This window comes from Ammodytes marinus (assembly GCF_949987685.1).
Source record: "Ammodytes marinus genome assembly, chromosome: 10".
NCBI classification, from domain to species: Eukaryota; Metazoa; Chordata; class Actinopteri; order Uranoscopiformes; family Ammodytidae; genus Ammodytes; species Ammodytes marinus.
The window spans coordinates 28,124,382-28,144,234 of record NC_137214.1 but is presented as its reverse complement, the minus strand read 5'-3'; the positions used below and the strand labels follow the sequence as shown (position 1 = coordinate 28,144,234).

The following is a 19,853-nucleotide window of genomic DNA, read 5'->3' as shown; positions in this document are numbered from 1 at the left end:
AGTTTGGGTTATGAAATGGCAAAATAAAAAAATGTGGTGGATTTTTCTTGAATATATATATAGCCTATATGTATTTTAATTTCAAAATATTTTCTTCACATTTAGATGGAAACGTAGCTAGTAGTGACTTATTTAATCGGTAACACCCATGCTGATCCTGATAGAAGTTTAATCTGCTATGATGTTTTGCAGTCTATGAACTAATTATTAAAGGTTTTTGGGTTTTTACAACAGAACCAACATTAATTTAAATGAAGACTTCATCAGTGCGATTGTGCACCGGCCCACACGTCGGTCTAATCAGGCAGCGTGAGTGAAATCGCCTGTGTGGGTGAAACGTGGAGGCGCATACAGGCGGTTTTTGTATGGAAGCTTTCAAGACATTATTTCAAGACGTATGATGTAATATTATTCTTTCTCTTCGTATTCACATAAATGTATTCAACACTCCATTTACAGAAAAACCTTTTAGAAATAATACCAGACACCAGACGAAGCTACGGAGATGTTTGTGTGTTTTAGAATGTTTTGGAAAACTGCGTCCCTAAAGTACAAACTAAAAGCTTTAAGATATTTGTAAATCAGAAGAACTGTGGGTCTTCTTGCTCATAGTCTACCATTTTTATCAATATGCTTTGAGACAATAAACCAATATTTATAATATACATCTACTTACTGAACGACAGTTATTCTTATCATAATTTCCAACACATTCATTATGATCCCCATTATAATTTTAAAAAGAATGGCCACAGCGACCTATAACATCGAACCACAATTAGAACCAGCCAGAGAGTCAGCCCAGTCGGGTCATACAGACAGAAGTAAACTTAAAAAGGACAGACAATATCATGGTGAATTATGAACAAATGTATTGTAATTTTCCTCCAGCTCTGGCTGAGATTTTATCAATACAGTAGCAATTGTATTGTCTTGAAAGCATGTAATGTCTGGTAGAGGTCTGCAGCCCATCGATAACACCTCGTACACTGTTTTAGAGAATAAACTCGACAGTTCAAGACTGAAAGTTTGAAACATATTGACGGACAGATTAGGACTTCTGGGATCGATAAGTCATAATCAAAACGTTATTAAAACACAAACGTATTTTTGCCAAAACCTTACCGAAAGTCGGAAACGATTACAGATGTAATACAAAAAAATCCTCCTGTGACTATTCCCCTAACCACTGACCCCAACACTCCGTTTGCTTCACAAAATAACAGCAAACTGCTACTTCTTTCACTCCAGACGTTATTCAGTTTAGTTATGTGTCGGTCTGTGTTGTCAATGACCAGCGGTGTCTCATTCAGTTACTTCCTCATTATAACATCGCAGTTCTCACATCTAAACCACCTTCGAGATTTGTCCAGAAAAAAAATAAAAATAAAAAAACTTGCCAAGTTGAAATATTTTGTTGTTAAAGCGACAGTGTGCAACTTTTCATCTTGGGGGGAAAGTGAAAAAATAGCAATAGGAAGTTCCCACACCAACAACTGAACTGTCACTCACTTTGACGAGCTGTCTGCCTTGAAGACGCATCTCGCCCGCGGCTAAAAGACTGCTGACATCCCCAGAGCTCCCACAGGCAGCGCAGAGGCACAAACTCACTCACGCACACACACACACACACACACACACACACACACACACACACACACACACACACACACACACACACGCAGATTTTCTAAAAGGCAAATGTTGATCGTCACTGTGTTTGTTTATGCCTGGTCGACTCGCCGCTATGTCTCACACACACACACACACACACACACACACACACACACACACACACACACACACACACACACCACATTCACACACACACACACATACTGATACACACACACAGGTTTTCTGCAAGGCAAAGTTGATTGTCAGTGTGTTTGAATAGTCTGCCCCCCACACCTTGTTTTGCCTGGTCGCCGCTGTGTCTCACCTTGACGGCGACTACACACACAAGGATATGGAATTTTAAATGTCCCCAAAAACATTGAAAAGTCGAGACAAACAAGAGGATTTACATTTGTGTACACACACAGGGTCACAGACACACACAGAGACACACACACACACACACACACAAAAACAGACACACACACCCACACACTGCAAGTGGATGGCTGCAGGTTAGCTGATCTGCATCAAAAGCAGGAGACACCTTTTTTTCAGCCTATTTTTTGGGTTGTTTTTCAGGCTACGAAGGTCAAATTTGAAAGGACCCTTTTTTTCCTTCTCTAAATGAACAACACACTAGTCTGTCTAGTGCCTTCTCTCTCTCTCTCTCTCTCCCTCCCTTTCCCTCTCTCCCCCCTCTGTGCATTGGAACAGGGGAATTCACAGCTTTCAAACACAGTCTGAGTGAGAGAGTTGATGAAGCAGATAATAATCTACATCACTCATGTGGTTTCTTCTGTCAGCGTTCAGTGCGCTTCACATCACTTCGCTTGTCTAAGGAACATCATTATGTCATCGCTTAACTGATGTCTTTAACCAACAACCTGCCAACAATATCGAGCTATTATTATAAATATTACAATATCGAGCTATTATTATAAATATTACAATATCGAGCTATTATTATAAATATTACAATATCGAGCTATTATTATAAATATTACAATATCGAGCTATTATTATAAATATTACAATATCGAGCTATTATTATAAATATTACAATATCAAGCTATTGTACACACTGAAATTTGGTGATTAGGGTAAAACAATCAGTCATACAGTTGATTACTTGCATTGAAATAATTATCTTTTGTATTGTAATTTTTTCTGAAATGTTGGAATAAATACGCATATTTGGCTATTTATGACTAAATATAATATACTGTAGGTAAATTCGCATCTCTTGTAAAAACCAAGAATCTAGATGTTTGTAGTTGGATAAAGCCAGAGTTAAAATCTCCATTTCATTTTTATGCCTTTTTTCATTTATTAAATCAATTAATACTGAGTATAGGTCTTAAAAATGAATCAGACAATTAACAACATATGAATGTGATAACCTGTGATAACCTTCAGAATAGTGCTTAGAATTAGTATGCAAAGTTAAGTTGATGTAAGTGCTTTAGAAGTTGAGATTTTTGGTTCAGGGTATTTGAACCTGATGTTGAGATAATGGCCGTTAAAGATGATTGTATAGGAGAAACATACATGAGCAAATAGACAAGGTTTAGTAAAATAAACACCTGAATGTACATTTTGGACCTTTTATTTATAAAACTATGAAAGATGATTTTGGAAGTTATTGAAGAAAAAAAAAATCTCAAAGTTGACCAGTGCATGAAAAAACGATTTATTTTTTTGCCTGCAGTTTCTCACCTTTAAAAAAATCCTCAGCTTGATATTTTCCTGTTGTGAGAGATAGAGAGTTGAGTTGTAGTTGGTGAATTGCTCGGCAGGTTTTCTGAAGCTTGAAGATGAATTATGTTGGATCAGCGTTCCTCTGCATCTCATCAGCTACTGAGCACTGAAATGAAAAACGTGTGTGTGTGTGTGTGTGTGTGTGTGTGTGTGTGTGTGTGTGTGTGTGTGTGTGTGTGTGTGTGTGTGTGTGTGTGTGTGTGTGTGTGTGTGTGTGTGTGTGTGTGTGTGTGTGTGTGTGTGTGTGTGTGTGTGTGTGTGTGTGTGTGTGTGTGTGTGTGTGTGTGTGTGTGTGTGTGTGAGAGTGAGAGTGCGTGCGTGCCACCACTTTGGTTTTGCGGACGATGAGAAATTGCCAAAGTACATTGGAACACGGAGTTTGGTAATACCATTACCATGGTGATTTTTCTTGGTGCTGGCAGCAGGTTCCGTGCTAGTGGACAGCAATCTCATTTGTTTTACCTTTGGTTTTGAGCTGATTACATTTTGGCATTACCTTTTCTTGGTCCATTCATAATTGTTGGTTCATTCTAAACAATCCAGAGATGTAAAACACATGCTAACAGTACAGTGAGTGGTGAGATTGAACAGAAAATCTACTTCTGCTTGCTGTCATAATCACTTTTTGTCTGTGAATATCTCCTCATGATCCAGTACCTGTCTGTACTGTCCTTGCGCTGAAAAAAAAAGCCTAGACTCTGTAAACTGGTATGTAAGCATGGGGGCCACCGCAGCTAGCAACATGACCTTTAACTTAGGCTTTACTTAACTTACCGGATAGTGGATTGTGAGGAAATATTCACTCACTGTTTTTATCTACGGTACACAAAAGTCAAGAAATATCCCTTTTTAAAATGAAGTCCAAATAGCTGAATAGAGAGTGGTGTCTCCAGTCTGCCTGTAATAAACTCCAATAAAAAATGCTCACAGAAAATAGCTAGTGTTGCATCATTACATAACAGTTTTATAAGTTGGTTTATTTTTTTTTTTTCATTTCTCTACGGAGCTCAATGTGAAACCTGACTGCACCGGAGCAGCAACAAGCCTCGTAGCAGCGTCTGGTAAATCTTATGGGACGGCAGTGTCTGTGTGAATCCGTTCCTCTGTAACCAAATAACCAGCGGGCCGTGAAATGGATCAGAATAATTGCGCTTTATATGCGGTTGAGGAGCTTCTGAGCAAGTGTTGAAATGCAGTGAATACATCACATGAAAAGTGGGTGGGGGGGGGGATAGTTTTTAATAACCACATCTTTTTAGAGTCATATTGATGTATGAAACTTCAGTTGAAATGTATATTGGATCTATGTTTTAAGGTATGAATTTTGTTTCTCAGACGGATATTTGCAGCACATTTTATAGCTTTGCATTAGCTTTCATTAGTCATTTTGTTTTGCTATGTTCTTCTCCTGCTGTTAGACTGTTGTCAGAAACAAATCCATATAACTTGGGCTTCCTATTAAAGGTGGAGTCAGTGATTCTGGAGAATGCTTGATGGCAAAATCAGTGAATGTCTCATCACAATCCGCTACCTTTCCATTCTGTGTGTGTGTGTGGGGGAAAAAATCCATTGTTAATACACAGCCTAGGCTCTGTAAACTGGTATGTTAACAAAAGGTGCCCACCATAGCTATAGCAACATTTGTATTTATTTATTTAACCAGGAGCATCTCTGTTCTCCAGAATCACTGACTCCACACTTAATTAAATTAGCATATTTTTTCTCATTCTGTTTCATGTAGGTTATGGTTTATATCTAGATCATCCTGTTTATATGTGTGTTCGCATTTTTACTGCTCTATCAAAAATGGGTGATTCCATGATCATTTTTCTTACTTTTTCTGTGTTTGCCTTCTGATTTCTGTATTGTCTGAGTTGATACTGAATCATGAAAAGTGAGAGATGAATATTTCCCAAAGTTTTTTTTTTTTTTTGTATAAAATTAATCGTGACTCATTCCTGAATTATTTATGTTCCTTATAATGAAATAAATGATTTACAACACTTCCATTACAGTTTCAGTGTGATTTAGTTTTTTCAGCTGTAACAAGTCCTTTGGGGAGAAACACTTTTAGAGCCTGATTAAAGTTGGACATTCCTATATTTCAAGCTGACATTTTATTAAGAATTCATGCACTGTCCTCTTGTAATATTAGCGATCATTTGCCCATGAAAACAAAACAAACAACCAACATGGGGTGCTCTACTTAACAGGTTTCTAAGGACATTGTTTAAACTATAGGCAAAAGGTATAAGCAAAAAAATAAAAAGTCAATAAGGTGTCATGAAGGTCCCTCCAGTACTGTTATAAAGTCAAGGAAAGGCTGCCATATCGGTTTAAAGGTTTCTGCTTTCCCTGATATCTCATAATGAATTATCTCCATATATAAAGTATTAGAGAACTCTATTAGCCACTGGTCTCTTGTTATATTAGCGATTATTTGCCCATTAAATTGTCTGTCAAAGTTGTGCATCCTTGGTCGTGGTGGGCGAAGATTCACTACATACTGGTTGTTTCACTGCAGTTTTTCTTGTCAAATTCTCTCCTACCAACTTAGTGAAACTGGACACGAGAAAGCATCTTTGAAAGTGCACCTAGCCGCGTATCTCCACATACAATGCTCTAGTAGGAGGAAGGTTATTTAGTAATCAACCCTCGAGCTGCTCTCCACCCACCAAATAATTATTTTATGCCTTCAGGAGCTGGACTGCACTGCCATCACATCTCACACTGAGTGGGAGCCTCTCTTCTGGCCCTACAAAGGCAAAGATGCACTTTAAGATCAGAAATCACACGGACACAAAAGTGAATTCAATTAGTTTTTAATGTGAACTTTTGCTCAAAGCCAAACCATGTCTATGAATGTAGATACAGTGCACACTTTAATGTTATTTCTTTCATAAATACATATATTTTTGCTATTTACTTTCTGTAGATTTTCAAAAAGCAGCTGAGCAATTGCAGTGACGTACTTACGGTAAAATTCTCACGTTCTTGACGGTTTGCTCAGAACCAAATACTGTATGTCCATGAATTGAACACAGTGATACAGATACTTTCATGTTAATTCTTTCATTAATACATGTATTTTTAATAGATATGGTAAAAAAAAAAAAAAGAAAGTAGAACGTCTTATTGCAGTAACATCTAGATTTATTTCCCAGTTCAACAAATTTTGTCCTGAAGTTACTGAAAAATGTTTGGTGCCTCCAGCTTTCCTGGGGGATCCTGAGGCGATCACAGACTAAAAGAGATATTTAATTATTGTGCATTTTCTTGGCCTACATCCCGTTCTGTATACAAGGGATGGGACCGATCCAATGTCAGTATCAGATCCATTATGGCTGGAATCAGTTGGATATCTGATCCATACCAATCGAAATTCCAAATTTCATGGTAAAAAAAATGTTATGTTATCATTTGAACTGAAAACATTTTGGGGCAAAGTCAACATGTCTTTAGTATGTTGTTATTTACAATCAAATCACAGAATATCAAGACTACAACGTGCATTCTGGGAACATTTAAATCTTTTTACATTTTGTAACTTTTTACTTCATGGTGAAAATGGTATGAATTGCAGTGTGGAGGATTTTGTTGACACAAGTTTAAAGTTTATATTGTCTGAGACGATGAAGCCGCATGTCACCAACTAAGACACTCTTCTTCACTCTCCTGCTTCCCGACACGTCTGACAGTCTGACTGATGTTTACAAAATGCAACTCTCTGTGGACCCACCAAGTGATTACACCAAATTACTTTTTGTTTCAACGCCCACACACAGGCTACAGTCCTTTTGCCCTGCCAATAACAGTCAGGGTTTATTGGCCCAACTAAAGCTAAACACAAAAGACGTCTTCCCTCACCTTGTCAGCCCCCTCCCCTACAGGGGCGGATCTATGGGTGGGCCTAGATGATTGACTAGTGGACCAACCAATTAGATTCATGAAAATAATCATATAAATGAATGATGAAATAATTGACTAATAAATAATTTAATTTTAACGTTGAATTGTGATTTTTTTTTTAGGAAAATTAGAATGTACCATCAAGGCATATGAGGCTTCTAAAATACGTTTATCTATATATGCTTTATTTTAAAATGTAAAAAGCTAGGCTGATTATAGGCTAAATCAACTTTGTGTCAACGCGTTTGGCAATTGCTTGAGTGTAACGAACATTAATTTAAATTAAAAAGTTACACACTAAAGCTTTAAATCGCCAGGTGCCTGTTTGGTGTATGTGAAAAGGAGAATATTCCCAGGCCCACCATTACTGCCCCCCAACAGTGTTTTTAGGTTTCCATCACACCCGGGCACACATGACCTTCTGTTGAGTAGCTAAGGCTTTTAAACATTGGCCCACTGCACTCAGCTTCTTGGCCTTAGGTTTTCTGGAAGCAGCTACGGCCATAAATCACTTTGATAAAACATGGCGGCTCATGAGGACCTGGCTAGCCCTCCTTTTTACCCCCCGGTAAACTCTGGGAGAGGAACGTGTCGGAGCATAATGCCACGGTTTATCACTGCTGGAATTTCTGTCTTGGGTTGTTTTGGGTCAGTCAGTCTCACCGTTCTCATCAGCATCATAGTTTCAGTGAAAAATCGATGAAGCTCATAGTAGCCTACACTACACCCTCAGAAAAACAAGGCAAATTATTGTATCTTTAGGGGCACAACTTTCACTTTGGGAACTTATTTGTACCCTTTTCTTTAAAGGTGCTGTGAGTAATATTGGAGTATTTTTAGCGGCTTCTAGTAGTGAGGTTCTAGATTACAATGCTCCCTTGCTAACCGCTTCCATTTGGGAGAATCTAAAGAAGCTACGGTGGCCTTCAAGGACAAGAATGTAGTTACTTAAGATGGCAGAACTGTTAAGTGTGTCCTCTACTGTAGTAAAAAAACACTTTTATTTTAAACCGATATAGCCTACACTAATTAAAACATGCCTTTTTCCTGCACACTCTACCTTTGATTAAAAATTAAACAATCATGATAACCTTGAATGATATTGAAAACAAACCGTTAGAGAGATGTGTGCGCATGTGAAGAGGAGTAAATCACGTTGTCATAAATCAGTCAGCGGTTTGACCCTCCTCTGCATATTATTTGCTTGAAGGACATATCTGAATCATTCCTCTTTCATGTGAACATATAGGATGTCCCAATACATCATGCTAAATGCCCTTCTGGCAATTCTCACCCACAATCTACTGTGAGACAGATCCCCTGTTTGAAAACAACCAGCAATTTGACAGATCTAAGCAGAAGGCAAGTTCAGGGCATCATGTTATGATGAAACAAATAAGTTATAGTATGTGCCAAGTGTATGGCTACTGCATGTTAACTACATACTTCTTATGATCATCTGTAGCATGTAGAATAGTCAAATGAAAGAGTAGGCCTGGCTATGCGATTTGGAACACAGGGAGTGTTTCTAAGTTGCCTATTTCCCTGGAAAAAGATCTCGACCTTACCTCAAATGCACCGCTCGCCCCGCTCCAGGAGTCTGTCTGCTAAGTGGGAGATGGCGGCGCGCCAAAGATCTTATTGCGAGTTCAGAGAGAGAGAGAGAGTGTGTGTGTGTGTGTGTGTGTGTGTGTGTGTGTGTGTGTGTGTGTGTGTGTGTGTGTGTGTGTGTGTGTGTGTGTGTGTGTGTGTGTGTGTGTGTGTGTGTGTGTGTGTGTGTGTGTGTGTGTGTGTGTGTGTTTAGTGCTGGCTCCCTTTTGAAAACACATCCACTGCAGGAGATATTGATTGACACACGAATCGCTCTGTGGCCGTAGACGATGCCAGGATTCCCCTCACAGTAGGAGAAGCTTGGCCACACTTTATGATCCAAGTTACAGAGAGATACTCAGCTCACTAAAACTCTGAAGCCAACAGGGTAACACTTGCTGTTTGCATAACATTACCACTGGCTTATTGATTTCCACAGCAGTGTTGTGGGTGTAGATTGAGATTTCTTTCATTGATAAATTAATTTGATTCGACTTGACTTTTCAAGGTCTGGCTGTGTGTTCAAGTGAGGGCAAGAAATATGGAAATTACCTGAAAAACTAAAGAAGCAGTATTTTTTTACGGCAATTTAAAATTGGCAGGACACTTTCTCGCACTAACATAATGACTATAGTATCAATGTTTCAATGTAACAATATCAATGATCATTTTCAGGATTAAGAAGTAGATAAGGAAGTAGACAGATGTTTGGCTATGATGAAATGAATCATTAAGTCTATTGTGCTGTTCCACAAACCTCCTGAAGTATCAACTTTGAAGTTTGAAAATGGGTGCTTAAGGCCTTTGCACACCGGGCGCCGTTTTTTTAGTGCGATTAATTCGCCCGTTAATCATGATTATCAAACGTAGGCTATATGGGGTCAATACAAGCTTCCTTTAAATGTCGGATTTAAATTTTTCTAGGATGTCGCATCCAACAGTTTCATACAAGTCTAATTAACTATCTTTGACTGAAACATTGAACTTTTGGAGATAGTAGTTTTCATGATTTCATCGCACTTTACGGGCCACAGTAGTAAACACCATATTATACTGTTTAGAGTTCAGGAAGAGGAGGTAAAGTACTACTGGCATGACCTACACAGCAGTGTCGTGAGCTACATTAAGATCCCTTCATTGATACATATGTCCAACTACTAGACTGTTCAAGGTCTCGCCATATGGAATTGACCTGCAAACTAAACGTGCAGTATTTTATAGTCCACTTTTAAATGTCAGGACACTGTCTTGCACTTTTCATAATGACTCCACACTCAGAGTAATGTACTGTAGCAGGTGAGAAATATGGCTCAGCTATCCCATTAACTTGATCATTTTCAGGATCAAAGCCAGACACTGCAGGTGAGTAGGGCAAACATTTTAGCTTATAGATTTCATCATGAAACTTTTCCAATTGATTACTTACAATAAAATAATATTTATTTGTATTACACTTTTTTAGAAATGTTATATGCAAGTTTCTAACATGCTTTCATTTCTTAAGAACGAAATGTATCATGAAACAATTAACAACATCGTTCCTTATGTAATAACCTTCAGAATAGTCCCAAGGATGATTATGGAAAATTTAGTTGATGTAAGTACTTTAGAAGTTCAGATTTTCAGTTTAAAAATGAATGTCGAGATAATGGCCGTTAGGGATGGTATAGGAGACATATATATTAGAAGCAAACAGAGCATTCATTAAGTGTTAACTCCATTAAGACACCAAGTGAGACAAGTCGATTGTAATCCACAGATTCCAACAAGTTGGTCATTAAAAGGTTGTTAAGTCTTTCATTAACCCCGATCGACCACATTTAGCCAAGCGGCAAGACCCTGGTCAATACATCCCTTTTTCTCCTTTTATACAAAGTTGTTCCCTCTTTTTAAATTACAGTAAATGATACGAACCATGAAGTCACATTTTTAAAGTGGAGGATATTTCTCGAGGTATAGGTGCAGTATACAGGTTTCCTTTAAATGCAAATGACTGAATTTAAACATTAAATCTCTGGTGCAGAATCGACAAAAAAAAAACTCCAGCGGTATCAACCTGTGTGCACTCAAGCTGATAATTGGTTCCTATTGTCCTTCTAACACTTTAATCAAAGTCTGATCTAAACTATCTTTGACTAAAGCATTACACTTTGGAGAGAGTAGTTTGGTCCAAGAGATTACAGCTTCTTCATTAGTGGATGGAGATTTGGTTTGGGTTTTTCGACCTCTCTTCAACACTTGTAGAGACCAATTGATACGGTTTACAGTTCCAGAAAATGCAGGTGACTTACTGCTTTGAGTATTAACACACACAGTGCGGACAGGTAGTGGATTGTGAGGAGATATTCACTGATTTCGACAAAAACTTTCTTCAGAATCGCTGACTCCATCTTAAAATGTCTGCTACATTCCTTGCCTGCGTCACTGAGCTGTGTGTGACACCCAGAACATAGTGTACACTGCAGTTCAAAGCACACAGACAGATACAGCATCCATGTGATCAGTGAGTGGAAGTGACTCTGTGTTCGCTGAATATAAAGCATAAGATCCTTTTGATTATGTTTCCAGCACATCACATGTACATTCATAATTATCTGAAAATAATGTGAACACATGGGACACATGTAGGCCTAGTTAAGCTGCCAAGTCATTTTGAAGCCCTGGTGTTGGTGCCTTTGTTTGTGTGTGTGTGTGTGTGTGTGTGTGTGTGTGTGTGTGTGCGTGTGTGCGTGTGTGCGTGCGTGCGTGCGTGCGTGCGTGCGTGCGTGCGTGCGTGCGTGCGTGTGTGTGTGCGTGTGTGTGTGTGCCTGCACGAGTGAGTGAGTGAGTGAGTGAGTGAGTGAGTGAGTGAGTGAGTGAGTGAGCGCGTGCGTATGTTAGTGTGTGTGCCTACTCAGTCAGAGAACTCTAGCAGATGAAATTCGTAATCTTCAAAGACATTACAGAGAAGAATCAGGTTTTTTCAGAGTTTGGCAGAAGCGAGTCTAATGGCTTAGACACTGACATAAAGGTAGTGAACCACACTTTAGTCCAGGCAAAGGCTCAGTGTTGCCTTTTATAAAACCACTGGAGCTTTTCCAGACACAACTTTCCGATGGCTGGCAGCCGCACACAGACAAATGGATACGTGTCTAATGAAAGGCTTTTAGAGGGTATTGATTTTTGAACCATAAGTGTGGTTGGTTGGCAGACCTGTCCTTGATATAGATTCAGATCCATGCAGATGGAGATAAAAATGTAACGCTAGACATGTTTGTGTGTGTGTGTGTGTGTGTGTGTGTGTGTATGTGTGTGTGTGTGTGTGTGTGTGTGTGTGTGTGTGTGTGTGTGTGTGTGTGTGTGTGTGTGTGTGTGTTTGAGAACCATTTGCGTCTGTGATTCTCTCACAACTATCATTTTGTCTGTGTTAGTACTGGTTCCTAAGCTCATTGTCTTAAAGCCCATGTAGACCCAAATCCACTAAATCCTTCTAACTATGTAATATGAGGAGTTAGTTGCATGATAGTTAGTAAGCATCTGAAAAGAGTTAGTAGGCATATTTATCAATCCAAATATAAGATATTGTAATCTTATTTTAATATAATTTATATATTTTTTAATGCTATTTTAGACCAAGTTTCCAGAGGCTTTAAAGGTGCAGTGTGTAGAATTTAATGGCATTTTTTCAGAACAGACTTAGTCGAAATGGAATTTTCTGCACTATAACTGCCACTAAATATTCAGATATTACACACTGCTCCTTTAAGTCTCAGGTAGCACTGAAGACATCTTTGACACATCTTTGATCTATACCTTCTTCAACATCATTCATCCAGCTATCTGCAGAGTAGTCACTTGTGCAGAAACCCTTCCATTCACTCCTCTGTGGGGGAACTTTGAAATGCAGCAAGTCAGCGTTTTGTCAGAGTTTGTGTGACCAGCGCCGGAGGCCTCTGGTGTCATTACACTAATGCAGCGATGCAATCCAACAAAGGGCTCTGTCACCACGGAGACCGAAACAGAACACAGATCTTCAGATAATACACTGGCCCACACTACGACATCATTTTTTTTCTCTTTTTTTTCTTTTTCTAAACATGCAATTACTCTCCATTTCACCTCTGAACCAGTAGTTTTCTTCTTTCAAGTGCTAGAAAGGATATCTTCAAAAGCACAGTGCATACATAAGCTGAGGTAATCACTTAGAGATACCCTCTGGCAATAGCATTTTAAAGTGGTGGTTATTGACTTTATATTAGTGTTTGAAAAAAAACGTGATCATTTCAAACGTTCTTACAGCTCTCCCTGTTGGTACTAAATAGAAATAGGGCCACGGGAGATAGATTTTTGTATGCATATAGCCTATGCACTTTGAGCATACTGTACTTCCAGTATCAATAACGTATGGCCAAAATGTTATTAAAAAACAAACAATGCATCTTTGCTACAACCTTATTTTCACCAAAAGCAGATGTTTTCTCAGCTTTTACATTACGTTACATTTCATTTAGCTGACACTTCTATCCAAAGTGACTTCCAATAAGTGCTTTCAACCAAGAATCACGTCAGTACTATAGCTTCAAATAAACCACACTACTTTAGCTCAACTCATAACTGCACTGCAGAGTGAAAGTATTGAATGACAATAGCAAAGATGCATTGTTTGTTTTTTTAACAATGTGTTACGAGTTATTGATCGTAGATGTTCCAATCTGTCAATATGTTTCCAGCTTTACCGCAGTCTTTAACTGTTGAGTTGTACTCAAAGTTTTTTCTTGCACCCCCTTTGCACACCAGCGGTAGTGTTTCTGCTACCCCAGCTGTTGCTCTTGGGTGAGCGTACCCATGACAAAGGTATTAAGAAAAACAGTATAACTGATGGTCTTGTTTGCTGATACATGTAATCAATGATCTTCAGGAAGAATTAGTTTCAGAAATATTAAAAAGTTTCTCATAGCACCTTTAACTTAAGTATAGGACTTTAGTAGCTTCCCATCTCTGACTTATTAATCACCCTATAGCGTCATACTTTTGACATTATGTAGTCCAACAAAATTATCTTTTAAATATCTTGACTAAGTTTCAATATTGACGTGTTATCAGTGCGATAGATTTCAATAGTAAATGTCAGAAAATGTCAGAGCATCTACGGGACTCTGGGACTATAGCAATCAGTAATCTATCTACATTTTGTCATGATGTTTACGCACAGTTTGACTGACTTTGAAAAATTCTAGACTTTTTTTTCATCCAATTATCGCATAAGTCATAAGGAAAATATATTAAATCCCCTGTGCTAAGCCTCAGTTCAATAACTCCCAGTGCAAATAAAGACAGAAGTGAATTTCCCAGAGATTTAATAGGAGGGTCACGTAGCATAGCAGACTGGAGTTTCATCTATACTTAATATTGTCGGTTCACACCATATAAAGTCTCCTCCGGTTGAGTAGAACTTAATGATGCCTGTCTCCCATATATAGCTTCTTGAATACTCAAAGTTTTTCAATGTCGGAATATATATATTTTTTAGCACACTACACCATGCATAAAATAAACACATATGAGAAGCAGTGTTTCGTCATTGCAGCAGCTCCCCTATATAATGATCTGTATTCTGTACAAAACCTGGCTTTTTTTTTCAATTTCAAGATGTTGAAAGCTAAGAATGAAGGTGGAAAAGAGTCTCACAGAATTCCCCTGAGGGTAGAGGTATGGAGGTAAACCTATTTTATCTTTTGTCCCACTGAAAAGCTTTGTTTGGCAATCACATAAAGGAGTGAAAAAATACAGAGGTGGAGAATGTAACTATGTACAATTACTCAAGTACTGTGCTTAACTATACTTGTTTGAGGCACATGTAATTTAAGAAAATACTGCACTATTTTCTTTTCATGCTACGTTATACTTCTACTCCACTATAATTTAACTGATAACTTACTTCACCAATTAAGATAACTTAAGATCGATAACTGATTGACAAAATGTATTGGCTGTTGACTCGTTTGATCATTTCAGTGGAGGGTCATTTTTCAATGATATGCCAAAAATGTCTTGGTTTCAGCTTCTCAAATGTGTGGTTTTGCCTCTTTTCCTGTCAATCATTTAATATTTACCAAGCAAACAATCAATCTATGAATGAAAACATTTAAAAAAACTTCAAATTCACAATGAAAATAAAATGTATTTGAGGTCCACTACAAAAAGCTCCACTTCATCCAGCTACAGACCCTACTTTGACATTGATGCATGAGTTATAATAATCTAGTATACTGTATAGAACAGTCATATCTGCATTGCGTACTTTTACTTTATTTTAAGTAGATTTTCCTGGTTATACCTACTATACTTACTTTTACTTAGGTAACATTTTTAACAGGGCGGATCATAAATGAAGCGACACATCTTTTATATTTATCAGCTAAAATATTCTCTTCTGTTCTATAGTTTTAAGATGCAAGGCCACAGCTGGTGACTTTAACAGAGCCCTAACCATTAGCTTTTGTTAGCAGATTCCTTTGGACGCCCCTCAGTGAAAAATGTAGGACACCATTGCTCCCTCAAGAAAACCCTTTTGTTCTTCGGCCAATGGCTTGACTTAATCCCTGAGTTATAGCTGTGTTTGCTTTTTCTTCTGGCATGGAATTAAAGAAAAAAATTGATTTTTTTATTTATTTATTTTTTGTTGGCCAAAAGGCCTTTTTTCCCGGCCCCAACTTTTAAGTACAAGGAGTGAGTGTAAAGCATCTTCACACAGTTTGAGAAGGGATAAGAAGAGGATTATAACACTGAGCCAAGCAAAGGATACTTCTTAAAGTATTTCCCCTCAAAGTGCCTCTGAAGAGACATTTGGCCACTGATGCTCATTTGAGGGGCTTTAATTTGAGGCTAAAAGGGACCGTTTTGGTTTCATTTAACTCAAAGTAATCTTGTCTAAAGTTAAGCACATAATGATCGCAGCCGTACATTAAAAACAGTGAGGTTGAGAAGGGGGGTTTGATGGCCATAGGGGGATCCATGCAGAGAGCTAAACGTTGTGTGCACTGAAGTTAATTAAAATCAGAAAACAATGCAGCGGAGCCTTCAGTCTGCACCATATACAGACACCCTGCATGCCACATCTGGAGGTGCATTTAAAGACCCATGAAAATAAGGGATTTCTGAGGGATCACCATGAAGGAAATGATGCATTCAGGCTCAGATTGTCCCCCCACTTCTTGTGATACAACACATTACTCATCATTAAAGATGGAGTCATATATTCTGGAGAAAGCTTTTTGTCCAAATCAGTGAATATCTCCTCACGATCCATTACCTGTCAGTACAGTGTGTGTTAACTGAAGAAAAAAAATCCAGTGCGAATACACAGGCTAGGCTCTGTAAACTGATATTTGGAACTCCTTTGTTTTCATTCCAGTTTACAGAGCCTAGGCTGTTTATTAACACCAGATTGTTTTTTCAGCGCACACACAATACTGACAGGTAGCAGATCATGAGCAGATATTCACTGATTTTCTACAAAAAGTGATTTTGACAACAAGCGTTCTCTAGAATCACTGACTCCACCTTCAACACATAATAAGTTAGATAATGCCAAATGTTCATATTTGTTCAAATATTTCTGGGAAAAAATTATTGTTTTAATGTACTTAATCAGCTGTTAAAGTTTCATGATGATATTTAGTTTTACCCTATTCACCTTCAGTGTATCCAATTAAAGCAGCTCTGAGTAACATTTAAATATCTTTTAAACAGCCTCATGTTTCCTCTCATAATCATAAATTACCTTTAACAGCAAACGAGACCATCAGTGCAAAGAAAGACGTTTTTATATAGTTTTTATTACTACGTTTGGTCTGGTCGCACACCCAGTCCGATTTTCGGTTCACGCGTACATGCTCTATGGTCACATATCCGTATTGGTCGCAGATTTCAGTGAAGCGCAGCAACGCGATTTGAGAAGCCTATCCCTCCAGGTGAGGGAAGGGGAGCGGGAGCCTTGTTTGAGACAGTTGCTTGTCGTCATATTGACTGATAACGGGGCTGAACCATCAAAGAAAAAAAAGAGAATGCAATGAAGCTAAAAGGGAGAGTGATATGGCTCCGGGCGGGACGACGTTGCCAAGCAACGTGTATACAATTTCACGAGAGCAAACTAGATTGCAGTGTTTACTCCTAAATGAATGAGCGGTTGGTACTAATACAAAGTTTGCTTTGCTTCACCATCATCAGATAACCATTATCTGAAATAGTCATTATTTACATCAACAACACAAACACATTACCTCATCGTGATCCATACTAACTGCCGGCTCTCGTTCATTCGCTTTCTGTGAGGACATATAATCTTTCAGCTCCGTGAGAGAGAGTAGTTAGGTGAAAAAAAAAAAAAATTGAAATCGGATCATCACATTTATACTTCATAGGATCTCCGAGTTCAATACACCTTCATATTCCAACCGGTGAAGAAGGCCTTTAACCTAACCTAAAGCTGGGGTATGTGATTTCTGATTGGTCAAAATTAACATGAGCTGTGCACTTTGACCAATCAGAGCGAGGCTCCGATTCTCTGTTCTTATTGGTTGTTGGGACTGTCCATTCACTTTGGCACGACTGTTGGTGTAGACTAGAACGTGTCAGGGAGGGACCATAGGGGAGGGACCAAAGAGAACAAGTGGAGCGGTTGAGGTATTTGGATTCGAATCTCTATCCCAACTGCCATTTTCTCCCCAAATCCTCCACCCCAGCTTTAACTTAACTTAACTACAGTGGGAGCAGCGTCATGACGTCACCAGATGAGGTTGAATACACTTTTTATTCACAAGTAAAAATGTAAACAGCAAACATTCATAACACAAACTCTGCTTCTTGTTTGTTATAATATCAAGCTGTTGTTGCGTTTATGGGCATCGGTCTCTCCTGCACGTTTCACTTTGCAAAGTCTGTCTGTTGATGTTTGATATTCAATGCTACCAGACCGTTGTAATGAGAAGGAACCAGTTGATTAAAAATCCACTGCTGTTGCCCTCCTCCTGTGTGCAACTTACTGTTTTTTTTTGGTTGGAAGCGGAGGAAGGGATATATTGTTAAAGCTGTACTATGTATCACTTTGCTTTTTGTAATGTGTTTTTAGCAGCACCTCTGGTAGAAAGTGGTCATTACAACGTCTTTGGCCTGATGCAATTCCAAGATATTTTTTTCAAAACGAAACTGCGTTGTGGGCGTACACCAGAGTTTCATTCGAAGGCATAACAGCGGGAGGGGGAGGCATTACTTTCTGGAATGTGTGGTCTCTTTTTTGACTGCTCTCCCATCTCTAGATAATTAGCTAAATAGTTATCCAAAGCAAGTCTTGGAGTTTATCTTTTGTCTCTAGTACTTAATGCATTCCAGTGTTTACATCACTGAGTGCCTGCGTCATCCTGGCGTGAATGTAGGGGACAGACACTAGAGAGACATAAGTTAATATTTAGAGAATAAGTCCATTTTAAGTCAAATTTGAGTGGGATGGTTATTATAGACAAAAAGCCAATGAAAATGTAAAAAGACCAACTTTTTGTATTTATTTGAAAATCTTACACAGTACAGCTTTAACCCATTCAAAGTCACACTGATTGTCACAGCAGCTTCTGATAGGGTAGGGGGGGGGGGCTATGTGTTGCATGCCTCAGCGGGGAAAATGTCTTCATAAGCGGGCGGTAGTTCACTCGGAAGCGGGTAGGAGAAAGGGAAACAGTGGTTGAGCTCCGGGTCCGTGGGCGAGTATCCAGGCAGCTCTGTGGACGGATGCCCGCTGCGCTGCACTTCCGCGCCTGTCTCGTCAAACACGTTAAAAACACCCAAATTGATGTAAGACACCGGCTGAAAATCCACAGAAGAGATGTCCCTCTCTTCGCTGAATATGATAGCTCCCTCGCGCTGTCTTTGATGGTGGTGACGACACTGCCGGCTCCTACTAGCAAACTGCGCTGTTTTGTACCTTTTGATGACCAGTAAGTTGATGAGCCCCAGGACGCACTCCAACGTACTTAGAACAGTGGAGATGACCAAACTGCGCTGGTACTCCATCAACTGCTCGCACGCGGGGTTCACAATCAGCGCATGGAAGCAGTAATGTGAATATTTCCTTGCCACCAGAGAAGCCGTGTCCCCGTCCACTACTGCGCCCGAAAAGGCGGTCAGGACTCCCAACAGAAACACCACAACGCCTAGGAGAAATAAATTCCGGCACTGGGGCTTGTCCATGCAACACAGCAGCGCGCAGCTCAGCAGGACTTGCCCCAAGCCCACAAGTAAGCCCGAGTAGAAAGCCCCGGCAGAGGTCCCCAGGTGGAAATGCCCCTTCACCGTAGATCCCAGCGAGACGCATCTTAATCCAACAACAACTTCGCTCAGGGCGCACACGAACAGGAGGGTGCTGGAGAAGACGGCGCACAGTCCTTTCCCACTCAACTTCATTATATTCCACCGCTGCCTCTTCCACCGCCTCTGCTGCTGCCGCTCTCGGTCGCTCTCCACACGGCTCGTTCATCCTCCCTCGTCGCCTATGGACGTGCGTCTCTCACATTGGGACATCAGTGACTCTTCAGTTGGATCCTCACCGCTTTAAATGGTGAATGGTAACTGGACCCCACTCTAGCGGGTTTCACTGATTTTTTTTCCCCTCAGAACTCAAAAGTCGTTTTTACATTGTTTTGCCACAATCACCCATGCGCACACACATACTCAAACACACATAGCAGCAGCAGGGTGCAAGTTATCCATCGGTAGTAATTCAATTCAATCCGGGGTTCAGTGTCTTGCCCATGGACACTTTGACATGTGGCAAGAGGCGGGGATCGAACCACGAACCCTTAAATCCAGCGGTCGATCGCCCTAACTGCTTAGTAGTCTCCAAAAGCTGTGGCGTCTCTCTCGCATGCCCGCAGCGGTAGACGCTTTTACAGGAATATATAAATAACTAATGCCATGCACGATCACGTTCCTTTTAGGCAATGTGT

The 19,853-nt window shown here is 39.4% G+C and overlaps 1 protein-coding gene across 1 annotated transcript; it reads right to left on the bottom strand.

The window, feature by feature from the left end:
* Positions 1 to 18,504: 18,504 nt before the first annotated feature.
* Positions 18,505 to 19,311, bottom strand: tmem271 (transmembrane protein 271; the record flags this gene model as incomplete). Its single annotated transcript, XM_080035853.1, has 1 exon — positions 18,505 to 19,311. One exon carries the CDS (start codon positions 19,309 to 19,311, stop codon positions 18,505 to 18,507), a length of 807 nt encoding a protein of 268 aa, XP_079891979.1.
* Positions 19,312 to 19,853: the final 542 nt, after the last annotated feature.